Below are 23,176 nucleotides of genomic sequence, written 5' to 3'. Positions count from 1 at the left end.
ACCAGATATTAATTCACATATTAGCTGCTTTCCAGCCACCAGCAAACATCACAAACAGAAGAATGGGCTACCTAAGAACTTCTAATTTTATTAAAAAACTGGTGACAGAAAGGCGCACAGACAAAAAAAAAACAAATTTAAAAAATCCCTCAATGTTCTACTGTTTAATGCAAAATGACAAGATTAGAGTCTCACTGGTCTATTATTCTTTTATGTATGTTGACAGTCTCCTGCATCTTGCTGGACATCTTCATTTTTCTGGTGAGGACGAGTAATAAATTAATACAGTGATCATCATATTTACCACGAATTGGCAATGACCAGTGACAGAGGAATTTCTTTACAATCAAATAACAGTATTACCTCACTGCACATAAAACTATGTGTTAATGGCAAATTTGATTAAAATATTAAAATATAAAAATCAAAAGTAAAGCATTGAGCTCAGAAAAAAACAGGCATGCCAATAGAAGAATTTAAAGAAATCCAAGTTGAATTAAAAGTCTTCAGCACTGTATGACATCAATTGGGGATTAAATATATCGATGAAGATTAAGGTGTTTATTAGCAAAACAACTGATGAACTAGTTTCTCATTACCCTGACAAAGATTGTGAAGCCTGCGCTTGCTGAATCTGTATGTTTTATTAAACTGGAAATGGCAGCGGTAGATGATATTCTTCATGATATGAATCATCTCTGTGAAGCTGAGGCGGTTTTGGTATCTGACTGGGTGGGATGCCTCCTGGGCAACTCCTAAATAAGCTGTTCCAGGTATGAGCCCCCAGAATACAACCAGGACACACTGAAGGTATTACATGTCTCAGCTTAGATTTTATGCACACAGAAATATGATGAAAACTATTAAAAATGTCATTTGTGTGGATTCCTTAAAAATGTGTCAGCTTTGCCTGGTAGAGGTTACACTGGACCTCCTTTTATTTTGTTTTTGCAGAAGTTCACACAGTCATTTCCAACGCATCTTGAAGACAGTTAGAAATTCTAAGTTGTTGACTTGATAGTAAGACCAGACACCACACTTATAAGAGGAATAGGTTCTCTTGGTGGGGACAGAAGTTTTTGTTCCGTTTACTTCAAAGGTGCACTCTTTAATTGTTCAGATAACCTTCCTTTCAGTTAAAATGTGAAACCACAGCCAAAGGCCAGTAATTAGCATGTCATCTTATCATTTATTTTCTGTGAAAACATTCATATTTATTTAAAAACACACTTTAGAAATGAGACAAAAATCAAAATTTATGCAAATCTTAGCTTTCTAGTCAAAGTGTAAAAAGGCTATAATTTAAAAAGAACCCTTCTGAGAAGAAAGGGATGTTATGTGGTTTAACTATTGCAGAAACAAAGTATCACATGAATAGGGAAAAGGTGGATAGGCTATATAAATTCCCTGTTACTATTTTTTATATGTCTTTGAAAATATGACACCACTTCTCTGCTGTCAAGCCAGGAGTTTCCTCTTCATGGTCAGTCTATAAATAATTTGGTAGCCGTCATCCCAGCCGTAAAGCTGCTTCTCCTCAGGGTTGTATTTCAGACTAGCGTGGGCCCCGTACCTCCTGGGGAAGTAGATGAGTGGAGCCTCTTCACTGAGCACCATGTCGTTGACGTCAAAGACACACTGAACCCGCGAGCGACTGGCCAGACGGGTGTTGTAAACGACATAGACAGTCCCGCACACTACAAAAGCCGCCTCTGCATTTTCCTGCGGGCATCGAGTGTCCCAGATTTGCTCTATATCAAGAGTGGCAGCGTCCATCTTTGCAAGGCTGATGGTTGGTTCACTGTCACTGGGGGCATACAAGAGCCAGAGACCCCCATCATCTGCTGCAAGGTCTGCAACAGTCTCTGGATTGAGGTTGTACACAGTGGCACGGCCCTCCACAGGGAACATGGCAGTTTCTGTCACTGAGCCACTCAGAAGGTCATATTTAACCACCTGCATATCTGCTTCAGCCTCCTGCTTTATGTAATACAAATAGCCATTGTAAACAGCGCTACCAGGGCCGCTCCATTCAGAGGGAAGCCTGATGCTTCTGCTGCCTGTGACTCCCAGGGAGCGTGAAAAGTCAAGTACAGATTTGAATTGGTAGATGGTGTTTCCTGATGTGCCATTAAAAATGTAAACCTTGGAGGATCTCGGGTCTCTGGTCCACATGCCCTTGGGACTGCCCACTCGTTTCATGATTTTCACTGATCGGATGCCAGAAATTATTTCCACACAGTCTGCAGCGAGAGAAAAAACACACAGAAGAGGATATTGGTGAAGTGGAAAGAGCCACTGGTTATGTTCACTTATTTTAAATTAATGGACTATTCATATACTGCATATACTTTAAATTATGTACATATATTTTTAACTGACCAGTACATCCATCTAGTCAGCTGCTCCAGTTGCAGATCATATTTGCCAGTCAGTTAATAATACCAGACATTATTTTTGTTAGTGCTGCAGGTCATTTCCATTTCCAGTAAATATCCCAGACCTGCCCAACAAACCCCCAAAATTTCCTCTAGAAGGAAGGAAAAAGCAACAACAAACCTCCTGTTTGAAAATGCCAGAAACCTGAAATGTTTATATGATAAGCTGTAACTATCTCAGGTTATCTGAAATATCATTTCAGATAAAAAGTACCTAATACAAAATATAACATTTAATAACCTTTACTGCAGTGCCCATCATACTGTTCCTCTACAATTTTACTACCACAGAAAAAAATACCCTCTGATAGTTTCATTTAAAAAAACTAATAATAATAATAATAATAATAATAATAATAATAATAATAATAATAATAATAGCAAAAGCAATAACAAAATAACAAAAGCTGTAAACTAAAAATGTAGTGATAACACCTCCATAAATTACACCTGTGACAACAACATTATTGTCACTGTCACTCTGTTAACAGCATAGACTGATTATAAGATTACTTAGCCTTATACATGAATCTATGCAGAGCCTACAACATAGACTGTTTATACTTTTACATGGCATGTCTGCGTTGTCTGCCACCAGAACAACGCTTTTATTCAGTTGCTCCAAGAAACACTGAGACTGTAACATGAAAATCACAAGTTCGCTTAGTCCATTTGTTTCACAAGAGAGCTGCTGGATGTAAGTTTGAGCTATTTTTTTAATCGACCCTCATTAATGTGCCATTGTCGGTGTAGTGTAATTGCTTTTCTTACTGTAATCCATGTGACTGATTACCTGGTTAAAGGGAAATAAAACAGACCAAACTGGAAAACAGCTGGAAAGAGTTGCATCTATATTCTAAACCTCATGTCAAAACAGACATTATAGAATTGTATAAATATATAGAAATGTAAAAAAAAACAAAAAAAAACAGTGGAATTAATAAAAACATAATTTAAACATATTTTTCCTATTTAGTTTCATTAGCATGTTTCAGTAAAGTGCAACTCTTCAACTAAAATGTGTATTTGCAGCCTTTCACCCAGCAGCCTGTGGTCATTTCTATCTGGCTCTCTAAATTAAAGGCAAATTCAAACCAGTCGGGGAATTGGGCTCAGACTCATATGAGTGCAGCACAAGGGCAGAATGAAGAGAAAGAAGACTAATATCGTTCTTTTGCCAAAATATACACAAAACGGAAGCCCCAATGGCATGTATGCCAGCATTGTGCTTGCAGAAGCTGAACTGGGTCTCTACAATGCAGTAAAGTTCATTCTGGGTCACTTCACAGACGTTCACAATGGAGAACTGTGTGCAGAGATCATTCCGGCGAACATGAGAATAATGTCACTGACCTCAGGTCACTTTCTGTCCTTCCCTCCATGAATAGATTGCACACAAAAGCTAATATAGAAGGCTGTTGTTCAATCATAGACTTTATTTTGATTTTGAGAATACTGTGTATGACCATCATTATGAGCCTAAGCAATGGGTTTATGATATTACAGCCTAATCCTTGAATTAATGTGTTATTGATTGGCTTGTAAAGTCAGCCAGTAAAATAAAGAAATCAATACTTTTTTCATTTGCCTTGCAAGGAGAGTAAATGGCACCAAAGCAATTTAATGATCTATCATTGGGGGATTTTAGTTTTTGGAACCATTTAAGTTAAAAAATTATACATCTTCGGCTTAATGTGCCACATTCACTTAAATCTGCCAACGTGGAGTAGGAATTAAAAACTGATTTCACAACTTTTTACATCATATTTCAACCAAGCTAGTATTACCTGAGTTAATGACTCAGTGCAGCAGTTGTATTGCAGCACCGTTTGCAGCAGTTCGCCTTGGGACGTGATGATTATAATGACAAACGCTGCGCTCAAACAGTGCAAACAGGGGAGTAGCTCTGCGGAAATAAATGAGTTGCATAAAGCCAGAATTCTACTGGAAAACATGACTGCACAGTGACTCAAAGCACTCTGCTAAATGACTTGTAACAGTGCCGTGTTTGTTTCCCATTTTCCAGAGGCATGGCTCTTCCGAGACTCTCTCTGCATAAGGAATGGTGTGGAACCCGGTCCTGTAGATGTGTAGCTCTAAATATATACATCCCAAAGGATCTGACTGTGTCATTCCTTCACTGTGAATTAAAATAAAAGATCAAAGACCTGAAGAAGACATTTTTGCTGAGATGTATGTGTACCCCGCAGCTCACCAGAGACTCTAGACTGCAGCTCCTCCCACTCTTCTTCTTCCTCTTCCTCACCTCTGCTTTCCTCCATCTCCCAGGCCTCCTGCTCCACTACCTTATCTGCCCTGTTCGTGCAGGCCCGAGGGGACATCTGGGTTTCCACGTAATCCATCTCTTGTTCCACTCGGTCCACTCGAGCAGCTGCTCCTTCCAAGTCTTTGAAGAGCATGCTGTGGTGATTCTTTAGTCCATCCATGGCTTCGGCAGTCAGCTTTTTGAAATCCTTCATCTCTGTGTGGTACCGATGGGATTGCTCATGCCACAGCTGCATGCGGTCCTGTCAGACGTGCAGAAAGCAACACAAGTGTAAAAATGTACTGGAATATGTGTTTTTGTCTCTTTTTTATTCAAACCAGATGACAAGGAAAAAAACTGTGTTTACACTGTAGCAAACGCTGAGGTCATCAGTTTGATACAAAATAAAATTCCTGCCATGAAAACAGTATAAACAATGTATCCTGTCCATTTTCTGCTGCTGATGTAAAATTTTGAGTCTGTTTGATGACCAATCTCACTCTGTGTGGTTTCAGAGTAAATTTCTTTGATGCTTTGGTTTTAATTCCAGGAAGCTTTGATGTTGTCCATCTTTATAGTATCTTTGCAAACATTCATTTCATCTAGAAAATTAATCCCAGTTATTTTGAGTGCTACTGTTACTTATTTTACACCAACACAGTATCTGTGCCCAGGACTGTATTGTTAGAGCCAATTCTTCCTTGGTGCCCTTTGAAAACCAGTCTACATTTGGACAGGTTTGATAACAAACTCTCTGTGCTGTTATGGAGTGGAAGTTTAAGAAAATACCTTCAGAATAAAAGCATGGTGGAAGAGATCTGTGAGTTTCATTTGCAAATCACTCTATGCAGTTTTCTTCCAGTGTTTTGTAGGGCTGTGCAGTTAATTAAATTTAAATCGAATAATAAAATTCAATTAGAACTTAATCAGTGAAACATTTTTTTCTGGCCTATTGTTCTCTGAAGTACAGTGGGGCAAAAAAGTATTTAGTCAGCCACCGATTGTGCAAGTTCCCCCACCTAAAATGATGACAGAGGTCAGTAATTTGCACCAGAGGTACACTTCAACTGTGAGAGACAGAATGTGAAAAAAAAATCCATGAATCCACATGGTAGGATTTGTAAAGAATTTATTCGTAAATTAGGGTGGAAAATAAGTATTTGGTCACCTCAAACAAGGAAAATCTCTGGCTCTCACAGACCTGTAACGTCTTCTGTAAGAAGCTTTTCTGTCCCCCACTCGTTACCTGTATGAATGGCACCTGTTTGAACTCATCATCTGTATAAAAGACACCTGTCCACAGCCTCAAACAGTCAGACTCCAAACTCCGCCATGGCCAAGACCAAAGAGCTTTCGAAGGACACCAGGAAAAGTATTGTAGACCTGCACCAGACTGGGAAGAGTGAATCTACAATAGGCAAGCAGCTTGGTGTGAAAAAATCAACTGTGGGAGCAATCATCAGAAAATGGAAGACATACAAGACCACTGATAATCTCCCTCCATCTGGGGCTCCACGCAAGATCTCATCCCGTGGGGTCAAAATGATCATGAGAACGGTGAGCAAAGATCCCAGAACCACACGGGGGGACCTGGTGAATGACCTGCAGAGAGCTGGGACCAAAGTAACAAAGGTCACCATCAGTAACACACTACAACGGCAGGGAATCAAATCCCGCAGTGCCAGACGTGTTCCGCTGCTGAAGCCAGTGCATGTCCAGGCCCGTCTGAAGTTTGCCAGAGAGCACATGGATGATACAGCAGAGGATTGGGAGAATGTCATGTGGTCAGATGAAACCAAAGTAGAACTTTTTGGTATAAACTCGTCGTGTTTGGAGGAAGAAGAATACTGAGTTGCATCCCAAGAACACCATACCTACTGTGAAGCATGGGGGTGGAAACATCATGCTATGGGGCTGTTTTTCTGCCAAGGGGACAGGACGACTGATCCGTGTTAAGGACAGAATGAATGGGGCCATGTATCGTGAGATTTTGAGCCAAAACCTCCTTCCATCAGTGAGAACTTTGAAGATGGAACGAGGCTGGGTCTTCCAACATGACAATGATCCAAAACACACCGCCCGGGCAACAAAGGAGTGGCTCCGTAAGAAGCATTTGAAAGTCCTGGAGTGGCCTAGCCAGTCTCCAGACCTCAACCCCATAGAAAATCTGTGGCGGGAGTTGAAAGTCCGTGTTGCTCGGCGACAGCCCCAAAATATCACTGCTCTCGAGAAGATCTGCATGGAGGAATGGGCCAAAATACCAGCTACTGTGTGTGCAAACCTGGTAAAGACCTATAGTGAACGTTTGACCTCTGTTATTGCCAACAAAGGTTATGTTACAAAGTATTGAGTTGTATTTTTGTTATTGACCAAATACTTATTTTCCACCCTGATTTACGAATAAATTCTTTACAAATCCTACCATGTGGATTCATGGATTTTTCTTTCACATTCTGTCTCTCACAGTTGAAGTGTACCTCTGGTGCAAATTACTGACCTCTGTCATCATTTTAGGTGGGGGAACTTGCACAATCGGTGGCTGACTAAATACTTTTTTGCCCCACTGTATATAGCATTGTCATTTTGTGATTTATTTTGGTGGAGTTTTTTTATTGCATGTGGATGCAACCTGCTGCAGATTGAATGCAAATTGGACACACAACTGCATCTATAGAAGAGATGTAGGAGGAAGAGATTTTGGCTTTGAAAGTAAAATTTCTTGCGATTTGATTTGAAGTTGTGGAAGTGTTCCACAAGATAAATGATCTTTGAAGAGTAACTTGCAGGAAATAAATGCCAGGAAAAATAAGATTTCATTTTCGGAAAGAATACATTTATATGTCATGACATGAACAAGAAGGAAAAGTTAGCAGAAGTAATTTTTGCTCCCGATGTGGGTTTGACTGGCAAGATCTCTAAAATAATTTAGTCACTCACCTTAAACTCTTAAGGGTTTTTATTATTTTTCCCATTGAAGAAGTGGTAGGACTTTTTAAGGAAACGCAAGTAACCATGTTTTTGCTTTTTGGTGTATGGTTTTAAAATGCCATATTGTTTTGTAATTTTGGTTACATATTGAACACAAAGGGTTAAATCGGTGAAAGAATGCAAATAAAATGACCATTCAAACCACATTCAGCCTGCAGGCTCATGTCCTCTGTGCCACCTTTATCTTGATCTTCTAGCTGCTGCAGATCTGGCTCTATTTTTCTCCATTTGCCACGTTGCTTTGTAATGGCTAGTTACTTGAATAGAGTCTGTGTATATGTAATTTCAATTTTCAATCCCCCTAATCCCCCAATCCCCCAATATGTATCCTACCAGCATGACATTTCTCATTGTGGTTCACCAGTCAGAGACCAAAACTGGAAACACTCCACTGAGTTCAGGCAAGTCTCAGGTTTATAACCCAAATGTCCATCTTTGGACAGTTAGCATGTTGACTATTTTAAGCTTAAAATGGAACTAAATGGCACTGCCTCAATAAAAGGCACAATTAAACAGATAGTATTAAATTGCTACGCAGAATACTTATGAAAAGTTACAATCATAAACCTAAGGCTTGCTTACAGTGAGCTATCGAATTCATCACACTTGAGACTGTAAATATTGGAAGATACCAGTAAATGAATGGTTCCTTTATCGCAACATCTGTGCATTTCTACAGTTATAACTGACAGCAAGCTGACAGATGAATAATGAGTTGAGGTATATACCTGGTTCTAATGTTCATCTACAACAAACCCCAAGCAAGAAAGAAGTACGAGGACAGTCAGCTGCAACTGACACCAAAAATTGAATGGCAGCTTGAAAAAGTTTTGCCTTGTCAGATGAGTCTCAAGTTCTGCTGCAAATGTGGCATGAATAATGTGAAAGCATAGATAATGGTCTGGAGGATATCTTCTTGGCACACTTACACCCCTTAATACAAGTTCTTTAAATGCCACAGCCTACCTGAGTATTGTTGCTGACCACCCTATGCCTTTATGATCAGTGTATCCATCCTCTGATGACTCATTCCAGCAGGATAACACACCATGTCTCAAACTCGAATAATCTCAAACTGGTTTCTTGAACATGACAATAAGTACACTGTACTCAAATGGCCTCCATAGTCACCAGATCTCAATCCAACAGTACGCCTCAGGGATGTGCTGGACAGATGTCAGTAGCATGTCAATATGGACTAAATTCTCAGAGGAATGTTTCCAGCACTTTGTGTTCGTGCCACATTAAGAAGAAATGTGTTATTAATCACTTTGAGAATAAAGTGGAGAATGAGTGTAGATGAGTTAGTGAAATCGATCTTTAGAATTGGTTTCAGTAACAAGGAAATTGTTTCTTTCAGCTCATAAACACAGTGTGGTGTGTTTATGAGCTGGACGATGAAACGATGGTGCAGAAAGCTGCATCTGGTCAGAAGGAAAAGAAACAAAGAAACTTGAGTGGGAAATGGCTGGTAATGGACAGATGCAAGGATAGCGATGGTTACGCCCTTGTATAGAGGATGTATGAGGATAGATAAGAGGATAGATGGCTGATCAGTCTGCTTCACTGACTAATCTACACAAGGCATTTTGTAGAGGGTATAGCGGCCGTGGAGGACTAAAAAAGTGGCTGGTGAATGTAAGCAAGTAAACTTTAGAAACTAGTATATTAGTATTTTTCACATTGGTAAGGATAATGCATTTACAGCCGAAGACTCAGTCGTGTTTCTAACTATAAACACTGTGGGAGGGTAAGATTTCCCTGTTTCAATCAATCAATTATCGCCTAAACTAAATAGAAAGGAGCACTGTATTTCTCAGCACATGACTGACACAGTGAGAGTGACAGGTGAATTATTTAGACTGAGATGTAATAACTGATAGCTCCCCTGCCTCCTTCCTCCTTTACATTGCTGTGAGCCTGTGGACAAATGGAAAGGAAAGTTCAATGAAAGCTTGCTGATGAATTGCCGTGTTCATATCAATGCAAAGGTTGAGCCAGTATATTGGAATTGAGACCACAGGGGGGAAGTGAGTGGGATTTAATTTTAAATGTATTTATTTCACGCTTATAACAGTTTTAAGGATGACATCGTTGCAACGGAGCCACACAGTTTGACTCTGTAAATGTAAACCGAAAGAATAAAGGAATTATTTAAATTACTCCCTTAGGTGAGCAGATATTTAATCCTCAAGTCAACATAAGTGTTTGACTTGCACAAACTTTCATGACATTGATATAACATGTAGCCTCATGAGAGCCACTTTAAAGAAAAACAATACTGAACACTCGGTAATTCGATTCTTTCCTCGAGGCTCTTTGTTTACTGCAGCTTCATTCTACCTCTGAAGAACACATTTCTCGGTTAGGCTGTTGGGATGTTTGATGCCACAGCCACAAAGGTTGGGCTTGTACTCATTACTGGTGTGTCACTATCTTAAACCCTGAAGAAAATGTAATATTGTTGGACAGAGAAGGAGAGGGCTGCATGCATCAAATGATGTTCCCCCCGAAGGCTGCTGTAGAGCTGATGAGCTGGGCAGACATCGCATTAATTGCTTTGCATTAGGAAAGGCATTAAATTCAAATCAAAAAAAGAGGAGGAGGCAGTCAACTGTTGTTTATGATGTTTTTATGACTACACAGAGATCTGAGCTGCCATTTAAAGCATAAGTCACTTAAAGGACAGTCGATTCTTACCTCAATAGCCAACAATCTGTTCTCCAGATAATCCATCAGCCCCTGGTAGTAATACTGGGCACCAGTGAAAGTCCAGGCAGTGGAAATGAGGAGGGCAAACAGCAGCTTCATTGTAAGCCGATCAATGGAACAGCTGAGTTTCTTTCTTTCTCCAAGTTTTAGAGGATTCTTTGGGTTGATGTTTGCCTCTGCAGAGTTGTCCTTAGTGTCAAACAACCCATCAACGCTCATATGTGGCGTGCAGTAGAAGAATAAGTTTCAGCTGCACATGCAAAAAGGTGAGAGGCATAGAAAGAGTAAGAGGCCACTCGGAGAGTTTCCGATTATTTGACCGCTCTCACTTTGCTGGAATGTTTTCACAAACTCTCAGGGAGGAGCCTTGTGCCTCTTACCCCTCTCTATCCCAAAAAAAGTGAATGTGCTGCACTCACTTTGTACTTGTTGTACACACTCCCAGAGACATGTAAGGAATACAGAACAAACAGAACTCGATACAAGTGCCGCTCTACTCCGATTACTTTTTTACTCAAAGAAACTTTATCATACTTTGTAAGTTTAGCACTCAGTAAACAGCTTTTAGCTTCTTTTTCAGTTTCTGACACCTTTAAGGTTTCTGTCTCCTGCAACTACTTGACATGCAGCTGAATAATGGAATCAGCCAATCCAATCCCCTGTTGGGTGATATTAACTTTCTGTTGCTGCTAAGATGATCTTCTTAGCATTTTGAAGAAGCAACTGTGAGCTGTGTTGAGAGAGACAAAGATGCCAATGCTACAGCTCAGAAATGGCACAAAGCTAGATTTAAGCTCAAGCTGTGACTCTAACACACATTACTGGAGATGACTGTACCTGGAGAGACTCGGTATCAGGAAACTGTGTGGCAACAAAAGGTAAATAAACTCAGGAAGTAAATAGGACTAATGAAATATAACCAACAAATTTGTCACATACACAATCATACAGGGTACATGTAGTGAAATGCTCTATGTCCGAGCTGCGGACAGGCTGCAGACGTAGCCATGCCATTCCTGGGCTTGGTTTTAGCACTGGATACCGGGTGGGAATCACTTGCAACTTGCAACTCCCGCTCCAAAGGTGTGTAGTCTTACCACTACACTATCCAGCTGCTCCAGCTGCATATCCAACCAACATGTGCAAGAAGGTAAAAGCAGAGTGTTTGTTTCTTTGCAAACAAACTCTACCACATTATTTTTGTCCACTGGTAAAACTGTAATGCAATGGATTACTTTAGTGGTAGTAATCATCAGTCATCATCACTTATACGACATGATACTCATGCACAGCATTCCTCCCACCAATCATAAACTTGCCCATAAAATGAAAACTTTGACAGACATTCAAACATTCAATTCATACATTTTGTTGAAAAGGGGAAAGTTTAAAAAAAGAATCTTTCACATTACAGTGATTAAAATGTCAATATTCTAAAATAATAACAGTAATTTTGGTAACAATGGCTGCATTTGTCTTGGATGTCTAGATCACCTGTAGCTACACTGACTGCAAGTGAAATTTTGCCTTGAGAATAATAAAGCCTCCTTCAGAGTGAAGAGCACAGAGACTTGGAAACTAAAACAGGTTTTAAAAAGAGGAAAAAGACAGAAAAATTAATCATATTTTTTATGCTGATGAAAAAAACAAAAACTAATTCCAGCTACCCACAAGGAGCACAGACATGGCACACTAGTGACCAAGAATAAGGGGAAGACAGGACTATTTATACACAAAGGGTAGATTAGGCAAGACAGCTGGGGAGGAAATGAGAACAATCAAGACAGTCGCAGGGATGGGAACTGATTAACCCAAGTAAAACAGAAAATAAGACCAGCAGACGAAATACAAAGAGAAGAAAACTCAAACTGAACACAATACAAATTGACACTGGGGAGACTGGAATGATAAACTCAAGACAGAAATGAAAATGAAATAATATTACCAAACTGAAAGGAAGTACAAGAAGGATTAGTGCCAATATATGAAGTCAGAACTAGAAAACATGAGTATCAGTAATAACTAGTCAGAAATCAGTACTATTAGCAGGCCACAACACACCCAACTGATCTGATAATGGCTGTGTACCATTTAGGCATGTTTTGCACTAAACAGCAGAAATCATAAATTGGTATTTATCCATTTTCTGTTGCTTATCTAAGTCCAGGTATCAGAGGCAGCAGTCACTTCCTCCTCCTGCTGGGATACTGAGGTGTTCCCAAGCCTAGACATGTAATATCTGCAGCACATCCTTCCATCTATAACATATCCAAAACCTGACATTTTGGAGGCGTCAAATGCCCAAAGCGCCTCATTTGGTTTCTATTGTTGTACACTTAGCCCCTCCTGCATGATTAAGCTCTCCAACATTCAGCCTCTTCAAATGTTTGAGAGAAAATTAAAAAAGATATTTTATACCAGTCTGAAAACAAAAGACTTTTCTCACTCAGCCAGATTTAGCCCAGAAACATTGCCCATGGACATCTGTTGATTGTGATGCTGCATATGTGCTGTTACATTATGAAATACGCTGCACGTATATTTCTCCATCATTAATCATAATTACAGCATGTGCGAAAACATGACCACATCACCATATTTTAATTGAAGCCTTTTCAGTACATAGCAGACTTTTGGACTGTCATAGCAGGAACAGATTTGGTAGCGATGGCTCATTTCCAACAAACATCCCAGTAAGCCATGACAGTGAACCAGCATGAACAATACCACGACCCTGTAATTACCTCAACTACACAGCACAGTTGTTTTTCGGTGCAATCGGTTACACCTGTGCTTCCCCTGCTATGAAACATCTGCTGTGAAAAAAGCCAAAAAAATACAGCTTGGCTAACACCTGCACACCTGGATAATCATGTGATTATCCAGTCAGATTAGAATGCGGCGGTACTACAATGGATAAAATCTCGCACACACAGGTCAGGTGCTCCGGTTAATGCTCACATCAAACATCAGAACGGGAAAAAATGTGAGCTCGGTGACTGTGGCGTAATTGGCGGTGCCAGACAGGCTGGTTTAAACACTGCTGATCTGCTGGGATTTTCACAACAGTCTCTAGAGTTAAATGAGTGTTTGGAGCCAACAGAGAGACTATGGTAACTCGGTAACCACTCTGTGCAGCCCTGGTGAGCAGAAAAGCAACTCAGAGTGAAACAACACATTGAGGCAGATGGACTACAACAGCAGAAGGCTGTGTCAGCCAAGAACAGAAATCCAAGCCTGCAGTGGGCACAGGATCAGTAAAACTGGAGATTTGAAGACAGGAAAAAACGTCGGATGAATCTCAATTTATTTCACTGAGGCTGCAGATGATCAGAATTTGGCATGAGCAGCATGAGTCCACTGACCAGCCTGGCTTTGTTTCAACAGTCCAGGCTGAATATTGTTGGGAATGTTGTTTTGGCACATTTTGGTCCTCTTATTACTGACGGTCACAGTGTGAATGCCAGTGTTTTTTTTAGTATTGTTGCTGACTGTGTGGCCGGCTTACCATCTTCAAGCAAGGATAATGCACCAAGCCATAAAGCAAAAGTCAAACTGGTTTCATGAACATGGCTCACAACTCACCAGATCTGAAGTCAGTGGGACATCTTGGGGATGCGGTTGGAGTGGAGAGTCACAGCATGAGTTTGCAGCTGACAAATCTGCAGACATTATGTGATGCAATCATGTCAACATGGAGCAGAGTCTGACTCAGAAATGGAATGCTGTTTCTAAAAGAAGTGCGATATAAGTAGTTTATCTAAGAAACACAAAATGCTGCTCTGGTATGACCTATAGCGACAGGCTTAGTAACAAAATAAGTGGAATATGCAAAAGAACAGAACCACACAAAAGCATAAAAAGAGGAAAAAGCAGAGGACATTAAAACAGACTGTGCCGGCAGATGGAAAGTTAAGTTACAAAGAAAAAAAAGAAAGGGAAAAAGAAAAAAGTTTGTATTGGTGCATTTGCTCCATTAAGCAAGATTTAGACATTTATGGCTTCACTGGTCCCCTGGGATGATCTAACTTATTGGTTTGAGAGTGGAGCTCTGTTCCCAGCCTGACAGCTGTGATTAGTCAATAACGCTGCATTGCACCTTTGAACGAGATTGCATTTCTCTGATGTGGGCAAACAGATTATTTTCACTGCAGGAGCATCCACGCATGACTCTAACATACAACCTTTGACCCCAAAGCTGAGTTTAGAAATGTACGAATGCAGAGGTGGGGTCACATAAGGGGTTATGAGATCCCACAGTATATGAAAAAGACACATTTAAAACATCTTTTTGCAGTCCATTTATGTCTCGTTTTAGCTGTGTTGCATCTCTCTGCTCTTTGTAGTGTTAGGTGTTAGCTATGCTATCTAAATGGTTGCTTTACGATGTTCCCAGGTTGTCAGAGATGTGGGGAATCTGAATTTTCTTACTATGCATGGAATAACTCACAGAAAGACCCAAACATGCCTATATTTATTGTTAAATTTAAAAACTGTCATAGTTAACTGTCTGGAAGAATCTGGCAGATGGTTGGAGCAAGCCAGGGAATACAAAAATCAGAGGACACAGTGGAAATAGTGAGATAACACAGATCTTAGGCAGGCAACACCACAGTATATGAAACTAAGACATCCAGAAATCCAATCCAAAGAGAACCTAAAATGTAGGTCTCAAACAGACTTCTGGAAGATATAATAAAATACACCAAGCAAAATATAAATAAACAAGAAACAAAAACGCTGGGTTCATGACCAGGGAACCACAGTGACCTGTCAGTGTTTCATCTTAGAAGTCATTAATGTTTTATGTTAAGGCTATTTTTATATTATATATTATGATGTAGAGTCTGTATTTTATACTGTTTATGCCTTTATTAGATGCTTTGAGTTATATGGCTTCAAAGAGATTTGGTTTCAATGTTACTTCCTGATTAAATAAAGTTAGCAAATAAATGTTCTGCTTTATCTTAAGCCTGTCTCATTCCCCTCTCCAAGTTTAAATCAATTGTTATAATTGTATAAGCCTTAAAATAGATATATAATCCTGGCTAAAGGTACCTAAGCCTTGCTACTTGTTGACCTTATATAAAATTTGCAAGTCAGCCTACTTAATGGTTTGAATGACATTTTTATTTATTCTTTATATGCCCTCAGTCCAGCAGGGTTACATCTGACCTTAAACACCATATCTTCATCACAATGACACATCCATTTATAATTTAAGTCTAAATTATAAATGAAAATGGAGCTGCAGTCAGATCTTCTTGTGGTTAATGACACACTGTATCCTTTTTGTTTTTCGTACCAGCTTTTCTCTCTGGTTTTAAACTGATTTTATTTACAGAGCGCTGTTCCAGTCTTCCAGGCTACTCTGCCTGTCTCACATCGCTGCATTGGCTGCAGCAAATGTGCTGTTTTAAACCTGTTTTATGTGTTTTAACCTTTTCATATTGTTAGTATTACAGTCTTCTCTTCATTTGAAAGAGATTTTTTTTCTGCTGTCAGCAGACGTGTCCATGTTTGTGACTGGCAACAAACTGCAAAAATCTTATCTTTTTGAGTTTATAACCCCTTTCATGTGAGTGCTTAGCCTGATTACTGATGTTATGGTAAATTAAGCCAGATAAGCAAAAGATATACTGGGTATGCTGAACTTACTTTGTAATGCTGCCCAATGGTGACTAATGAGGACCATAATGTACAAAATAAACATGTCGTATTCAGTAAGACTTGAAAATCACGGCTGAGTCCATAAACCCATCAGGAAGGAGGATACTGAGTGCATGGATCAAGGGAGCACAAGGACATGTTCCCATAGTCTTCTACAACAGCCCTACTTTTGGTAAAAGATGGATGCATCTGAAAGGTAAAGAGGCTTAAAACTGCAGGAGGGCAAGAGACTGGAAATCTAAGAGAAAACAGCCCCCGGCTCCCTCGTTCTGTGACCTCAATAAACCCTATTCTGATTTTTTAATCACTAATCTATCATCCAATCACTAGTTTCAAGTCTCATTGAGTAGAATATGAAGTTCATTATGTAAACATGGTCATTATTAGAGTCAAAGGGAAGGATTATTTAGCATATGATCATCAGCTAACGACTTGTCAATCACAAGTAATTAGCCAATGAGTGTGCAGTGTCCTTGGTTTGTCAGTCAGACCCACTCTTAGACATCACGTCTGCTTTCAAAACATCAAGATGATGATAGCGATAACGCTCACACTAGGGTTTCATAATGGAACTACTCTGAACAGTGGGTACATCCATTGTTTTATAATGACTATGTTTGCAACCACAGCAGTCACCGCTTCCACACTGGCTTCATTTTTGAGATCCATCTTTTATATCCAGTTGAAGATGATCCTTTAGAGTTGGCCAGTACCACCGCTGCCCCCACCCCTCTGACTTTGCCCCTGGTTAACTCCTGCCACAGCAGATCAAGCTATGATTCATGAGTCTTGCGCACACTTCATAAAATAAACCACGAAGTTGCTGCAGCTTGTTGCCGCATCATCATCATCATCATCAAACTTTGATTAATGTGTTGGTGTGTCAAGTGCTGCAGCAGCCTGACGACGGTGGTCTAATCATACTCTGTTTCCCCCTCATTGTCTGTTGTCCGCGATCATCTCGGCAAGTCCTGAACTGAACCACAACCTCTTGTCTATTTTTATGCTGGCAGACAGCAGACCAGACTGGGAGTGTCGTCATGGTAACAAAGTGCCGAATGGCTGCTTTTAGAAACGAAATGGGCAACCTGGAGTTTGATCTAATCTGGAATACACTGCCTGTCTGGAGCTGGCAGGCGAGGGCACAAACAGGCCAGCGGCTGTAAAATTGTGTGTGTGTGTGTGTGTGTGTGTGTGTGTGTGTGTGTGTGTGTGTGTGTGTGTGTGTGTGTGTGTGTGTGTGTGTGTGTGTCTCTTTCTATGCCCCAGAGGTTTTGTTTAATCACACTTTTTGATTGATGTAATTACAGTTTTAGCCCCTTTTTTTCCCATTTTGCTAAATCAATTTGAGCGTGCTTCTTGTGCTGCCTGCCACTCAGTGTGGACTTATAATCTATTATTAATTACTGCCTTAATTGCGCCATTGAGGCCTGCGATGTGATCAAAGGGCAAAACATCATTCAGGATTCATTATGTTCTACTAAGCACTGGCATATTGCACTCTCATAACCTTTTAGCTCAAGGCTGTCCTATGATGAAAGCTTTTAACTGTTGCTCAAATGTTTGTTTAGGATGGCTCTTTCTGATTCAGTTTATTTAAAAAGAAAGTGGAGAGAAATTTCCTGTGGCAAGTGTATTTTTTTCTTTTTCAAAGAAACCCTTCTGTTGTGCACGGATCATTTACAAAGTCGCCCACAAGATGGCGCCATGTGGCTTTATGTGAAAAAGCTAGTCATGGAAGAAGAATTCAGATAAGCCTCTGCTAGCTCCCTAAAAAGTTAAAACTTATCATCACTAAAATACACTTTTAAGGAGAGTGTTTGTGCATTTATTAATAACAGCAGGTGGTTGAAGTTGGGAGGTTTCAAGCTACTAATAAAAACTGCAATACTCAGTGCTGGCATCCTCCAAAGGGGGACAACATAAAATGTGAGGGGCTGCAAGATGATTAATGGAAGGGGAAAAAATATGCAAATTTTTTTTAAAGCAACTCTACTTAGGTCTTGCATTGTTTATTTTATTGCAGTTATTTAAAGAAAAACATCTGAGGAGTTCAGAAAGTTCATAGTTAACCTGTGAGAATCTGATGCTTCCTTAGAATGTGTCATGTGTCAATGTGTTTAAAAGCCTTATTTCCTTTTTTTTAGTGTAGTGTAGCTTCTAAACTTAAAGTAGCTTTAAAATACAGCTGTCAAATTGAAAGTACTGCAGTACTTTGGCTCTTAAAATGCAATGGAGTAGAAGTGCGTGTAAAACAGGAAAAAGTGTAATAGTGAAACAATAAAGTCAATAAACTTTAAACTGTGCACAAATTCTCTCACCCCAACCAGTTGCAGGAGATGGCCCCGCCCCTCCCTGAGCCTGGGGCTGCTGGAAGTTTCTTCCTGTTAAAGGGGATTTTTTCCTTCCCACTGTCGCCAAAGTGTTTGCTCATAGTTGTGTTTTCTCTGTATGTATTATTGTAGGATCTACCTTACAATATAAAGTGCCATGAGATGACTGTTGTTGTAATTTGGTCCTGTATAAATAAAACTGAATTGAATTGAAGTTCAGTACTTGAGTAAATGTGCTTATACTTGTACCTCCTGAGATTTAGGCTTGAGCCTCGAATGGTATGAACAGTTAGTGAGTAAGTGCTCTGTAAAACAATTTAATGGGCACAAAGTGTTTTTCACAGCTATGTTGGTACTTCTCATTAGTAGGGATAACAGAACACAATAATGGGGAATGGTATGATATCAGCAATTTGGGTAGGTGTCAAATTCAGTAAGGTGCTGAAAAACCTCAGAGCTTTGTGATATGATGGGTTTTCCTGGCCTAAATAGCCGTCAGAAATCATGTAGGCTGTGGATACAAACAAACCACCACCACCTGGTTTGTGTCAGCCTGAACCGTTGACACAGCTCAGGATGGATCCATGTTTTCATGTTGTTTGTTCGAAATTCTGACCCTCCCGTCAGAATGTTGCAGGAAAAATAGAATCGTGGCGGGTTGGGGGAGGAAGTAGATGCCACCCAGCTGTCATATCGCTGTGTGATTGGTTGATTAGATATTTGCGAACAAACATTGAGCAGTTGATAATAAAGTGACTGGTGAGTGTATAAAATAATAAGTCTGATATCAAACTCTGATTTAATATAATTTAACTTGTTTCATTAGTTAAAGATCACTAGAAGTAAAAAATGTGTAAAAATCTTCATAAATGAAGAGGAATGGCACTGTTTTTTTGTACAGTACATTTTAATGGACATCAGCATTAAAATTGTATGACATTTTAGAAAAAAACTGCTAACTTGTGCCCACAGTCACTCAGTAGGTCTAATTAAATAATAACAACAAAATACCAATGATGAATGTGTTTTAGTGATTTTAATGAAAAAGTAGTGCATCACTTTCTGTATGTGGCCTGATTATTTTTTATTATTAAACAACTGGAGACAAGCATTAGTTATTAAAGCGATAAAGTTCAGTGTTCAGTATGGTTTTGATCTAAAGTCCCCAAAACTAAAATGATTGAAAAGCAATTTTAAATGTTTAATCTACTTGTCTGCAACCGGAAGGCACATTTATATCAAAGCAGGGATTTGTTTTTTGGAGTTCATGATTTGTATAAACACCACCTTCACTGCACCATTCACAGAGGTCTTGTGAACTCCAAATAATTGGGTTTAAATAAATGTTACCATAAAATTGAGTAGACTGCAAAACCTAAGAGTGGTAACTTTGCTTATAAACATGAATAAGTGCATACCTGGATGCATGTTTTTGTGCGTCTGCCTCGGTGTTTATGACAGAGTGCCGATGATCTTGTGTAATCTCACGTCTCTCCGTGTGCTCGCCTTCACACTGGGAATCAGGAGCTGGCCATAAAAACCTGTTTCCTCTGCAACAAAACAAAAAAGGCAAACACCCCCCTAAAGGCAGCGTTCTTTATTGCCCCTTCGTATTGATTGAGAGGGTCAGAGAAACACGGCAGTCCGGTGCCAGGTCGTATAACAGCACAGACCAAATGGGTGAGGCAACGTAAAGCCTTTAGTCCCTTGTAAATAGCTTTAATACACCGGAGGCGCCAAATCACTTGACCTGCGTTAGCCCTGCCGTTTGGGGGCTTTCTGGCTGACTGAGCAGTGTGGAGCCAGCCCTTCTCCTCCCATTCTCTGGCTGTCACTCCAGGTAATAGTCAAGGTCTTATTAGTGGCACACTCCCCCTGTCTGGCTTCAAACCTTCATCTGCTGCATTTCAGCTGCTAAGGCCACATTTCTCTGTAGCCTAAGATTTTCTATAACTGAGTTTCTCACTTTATTGGAAGAGGGAGTGATGTTACTTTCTTGGACACTGAAAGGAGATACTGAGAAATCTGTGGAGATTGCCTAGGTTCAGCTGGGGGGGGGGGGGCAATGTAAATCATTCTAAGACTTTCAGATTCTTAATTGGTAACCACAGTTTTGTAATCCATGCCCACAGGTTTGTAACTAGTGAGCACAAACTTGCAAAAATGTATTTCCTCAAAGAACAAGCTATGGAGCATTTGAAGAGCCAGGTTCAGTGATCCCCAAGAGAAGCAAGTCCAAGTGTGTCGTGGGGTTTTGTGACAACCTAAAGCATTCTCATTACACAATGTAATTTTGTCAGATGCTGCCTGTGTCTCCCTGTAACTCATAAGGTGCCCGTGCCTGGCCCAGAAAGCCGTAGCGAGATAACGAGAGGCTATATGCACACGGACCAACTGAACACAGGTGAAAGTGATTAAACACAGGTTAAAGTAATGATGGAGGGGAAAAGGAGAGTAAACAAAGGAAAAAATACTGGAGACGTACAGTGTACGCTGCTCTTTTCCAAATAAGTGAAATAATAAGTCACTGAAGAAAAGGAACAGAGAAAACCAGGGGAAAAACTTAGAAGGCTTTGTATTTTATGTTTACTGCTTAAAAGATTACATATTTATTGGGCTTTTTACACCAAAACCAAGCTTTCATCCTGAAGCTGCCAGGGAAGTCCTTGATGTTTGCAAACCCGCTGGCACGGATTGCTCAGATTGTGAACCTGAGAGCTCGGTTCAAAGAGAGTACAGATTTGCACATGGCTTTTCTTTTCTCAGCTGAAGCAGTGATCCAGAGATTTCAAAAAGTAAATCAGTGAAGATGATTTTCTGTATAAGTCGAGACATTCTTCCCTAGTGCGCAACATATAAAACAATTTGCTCAATTAACCAGACCAAGATCAGTATCAAATATGCAATTATTTCAAATCATTTTGCAGTGAATTAAATTCAGCTGAGTTTAAGACAACAGTCACCTTGAGGCGCTTCATTTTAATAGGAAAAGACCACAATGTTGGAGGAAAAACAATCAGATAATTCCCTGTGAAGAGCACTTGGCAATGGTGGGAAGGGAACTTTGATTGTTAATTAAATTTTAATTAGAAACATGAAACAAGTCAGACTTAAGAATAAGAAGTGCGAGAACCAGAGTGTAAAGTTTAATATAGATTCAATTTAAGGTTCACTGTAAAACAAACAATCAAATAAAAGTTACTCCATAGAGTTTTAAATCACTCCATGATTTTCTTTCTCCAATCAGCTGATTGTAGCGAGTAGCAAATGCACATTTGATGGTTCGATGATACGCCCATCAGATAACCGAAGAATCTTTGTAACTTCAATAAGGAACAACATAACAGTCACTACTGAATTCACTCACTACTCTGATTGTTGAATATGGTGCAGTAATGAGTCACAGAAAAATGTATGTAGGTGTATTTTCAATAACATTACACCCGATAATGGTTAGGTTTAAAAAAAATAACATGGCTTCAGTTAAAATACAGTGGTTGCCAGGGTAACATGCCCTACTTTGTCTGAAACGGGGATGTCAAACTCATTCAGCATCGTGGGCCACTTGAGAAATTACAAAGTTAGTATAAAAGAGTTGCACATTTATTCTCTGATATATCTCAATATGAGGGGGGGGGAGTGTAATTTCAACAGTGCGTCTCAGTTTTTCGACATGACAAAGAAATGCTGCTGTAGTGAATAAAAATTTTCCGTCACCACAAATCTATGCTAATTGACAGAAATGTCCTTTTTGCAAAAAAAACAGACGTTTCTATAGTAGGTGGTGAAAAAGCTGTAACTTTCTGTCATTTAATTACTTATCTTTTAATGAATTACTTTGTTGTAGCATGAACAGATGTGGGGAAGGTCTTTATCAGTAGGAAAGGCTGTAACAGTGTAAAAATACAGTTAAAAGTTCAAAATTTTTGACCTCGTTCACATTTTCCAAAGACATTAAGTGGGCCAGATTGGTGTCTTTGCCAGGCCAATACTCGCCCTCGGGCCTTATGTTTGACACTACTGGTGTAAAATATCATTCTTGCTAAAATACATTTTATTAATCCTTTATTTATCCAGGTGAAAAAATCTCATTGAGATTAAAAATCTCATTTCCAAGAGAGACCTGGCATCATAGCAACAAAAGTCACATACCACATAGGTATATAACATTTAAAACAAATACAATATCCCATACAAACATGTGTAAAATATACAATAACAGATCAAATTAAGAGTACATTAAAAACAATCACACTGAGTAAAAGAGCTGTTCTCTCGTTCCTTTAAGACAGACTTAAACTCTCCCAAGCCCACATTAACTTGCATTAAGTCTCTGACATTTCTTGTTCATGAACACAAGCACAGAGATTCCTTTTTTATCATCATTTCAAACTTTTCTGAGACTGAGTTGCAACTTCATCGTGTGTATAAATCAATTTTTGTAATTTAAGTATCTTCTGAACTTTTTAGAATTCTGCATTGTTTCCACGAGAAGTTACTAAAAATTGAGTATTAAGGTATTAAAGTCTTTAATACTCTTAAATATATGGACAATATGTGGACTTTGGGACACATTTCTTAAGCTTTGAGTTCAGGTGTTTTCAGATCCTCTGCCTTTACAAATACCTGTGAGAGAATGGGTAATTCTGAGGAGCTCACTGAATTTGAACGTGACACTGTAGGACACCACCACTCTGTCATTTTCATCCCTATTTATATATTCCACAATCAACTGTAAGTCATGTTACTGCAAAGGTGGAAGCGACTCA

At 39.5% G+C, this 23,176-nt stretch overlaps 1 protein-coding gene across 1 annotated transcript; it reads right to left on the bottom strand.

The window, feature by feature from the left end:
- Positions 1 to 1,169: 1,169 nt before the first annotated feature.
- On the bottom strand, positions 1,170 to 10,738 carry olfml3a (olfactomedin-like 3a). Its single transcript, XM_004560346.3, has 3 exons — positions 10,393 to 10,738; positions 4,654 to 4,966; positions 1,170 to 2,243 (listed from the first exon to the last, which is right to left on the bottom strand). Exons 1-3 carry the CDS (start codon positions 10,621 to 10,623, stop codon positions 1,459 to 1,461), a joined length of 1,329 nt encoding a protein of 442 aa, XP_004560403.2. The 5' UTR covers positions 10,624 to 10,738; the 3' UTR covers positions 1,170 to 1,458.
- Positions 10,739 to 23,176: the final 12,438 nt, after the last annotated feature.

Source organism: Maylandia zebra, linkage group LG20 (genome assembly GCF_041146795.1).
Source record: "Maylandia zebra isolate NMK-2024a linkage group LG20, Mzebra_GT3a, whole genome shotgun sequence".
Lineage (NCBI taxonomy): Eukaryota > Metazoa > Chordata > Actinopteri > Cichliformes > Cichlidae > Maylandia > Maylandia zebra.
The sequence above is the reverse complement of the archived record's forward strand: the minus strand, read 5'-3'. Positions and strand labels throughout refer to the sequence as shown.

Excerpts from the sequence above, each read along its gene's own strand:
- olfml3a (XM_004560346.3), bottom strand. The coding sequence starts at position 10,623 with ATGAGCGTTGATGGGTTGTTTGACACTAAGGACAACTCTGCAGAGGCA. Across the intron at positions 4,967-10,392 it reads ACAGATTGTTGGCTATTGAG|GACCGCATGCAGCTGTGGCA; the intron begins GTAAGAATCGAC and ends CACGTCTGACAG. Across the intron at positions 2,244-4,653 it reads GCTGCAGTCTAGAGTCTCTG|ACTGTGTGGAAATAATTTCT; the intron begins GTGAGCTGCGGG and ends CTCTCGCTGCAG.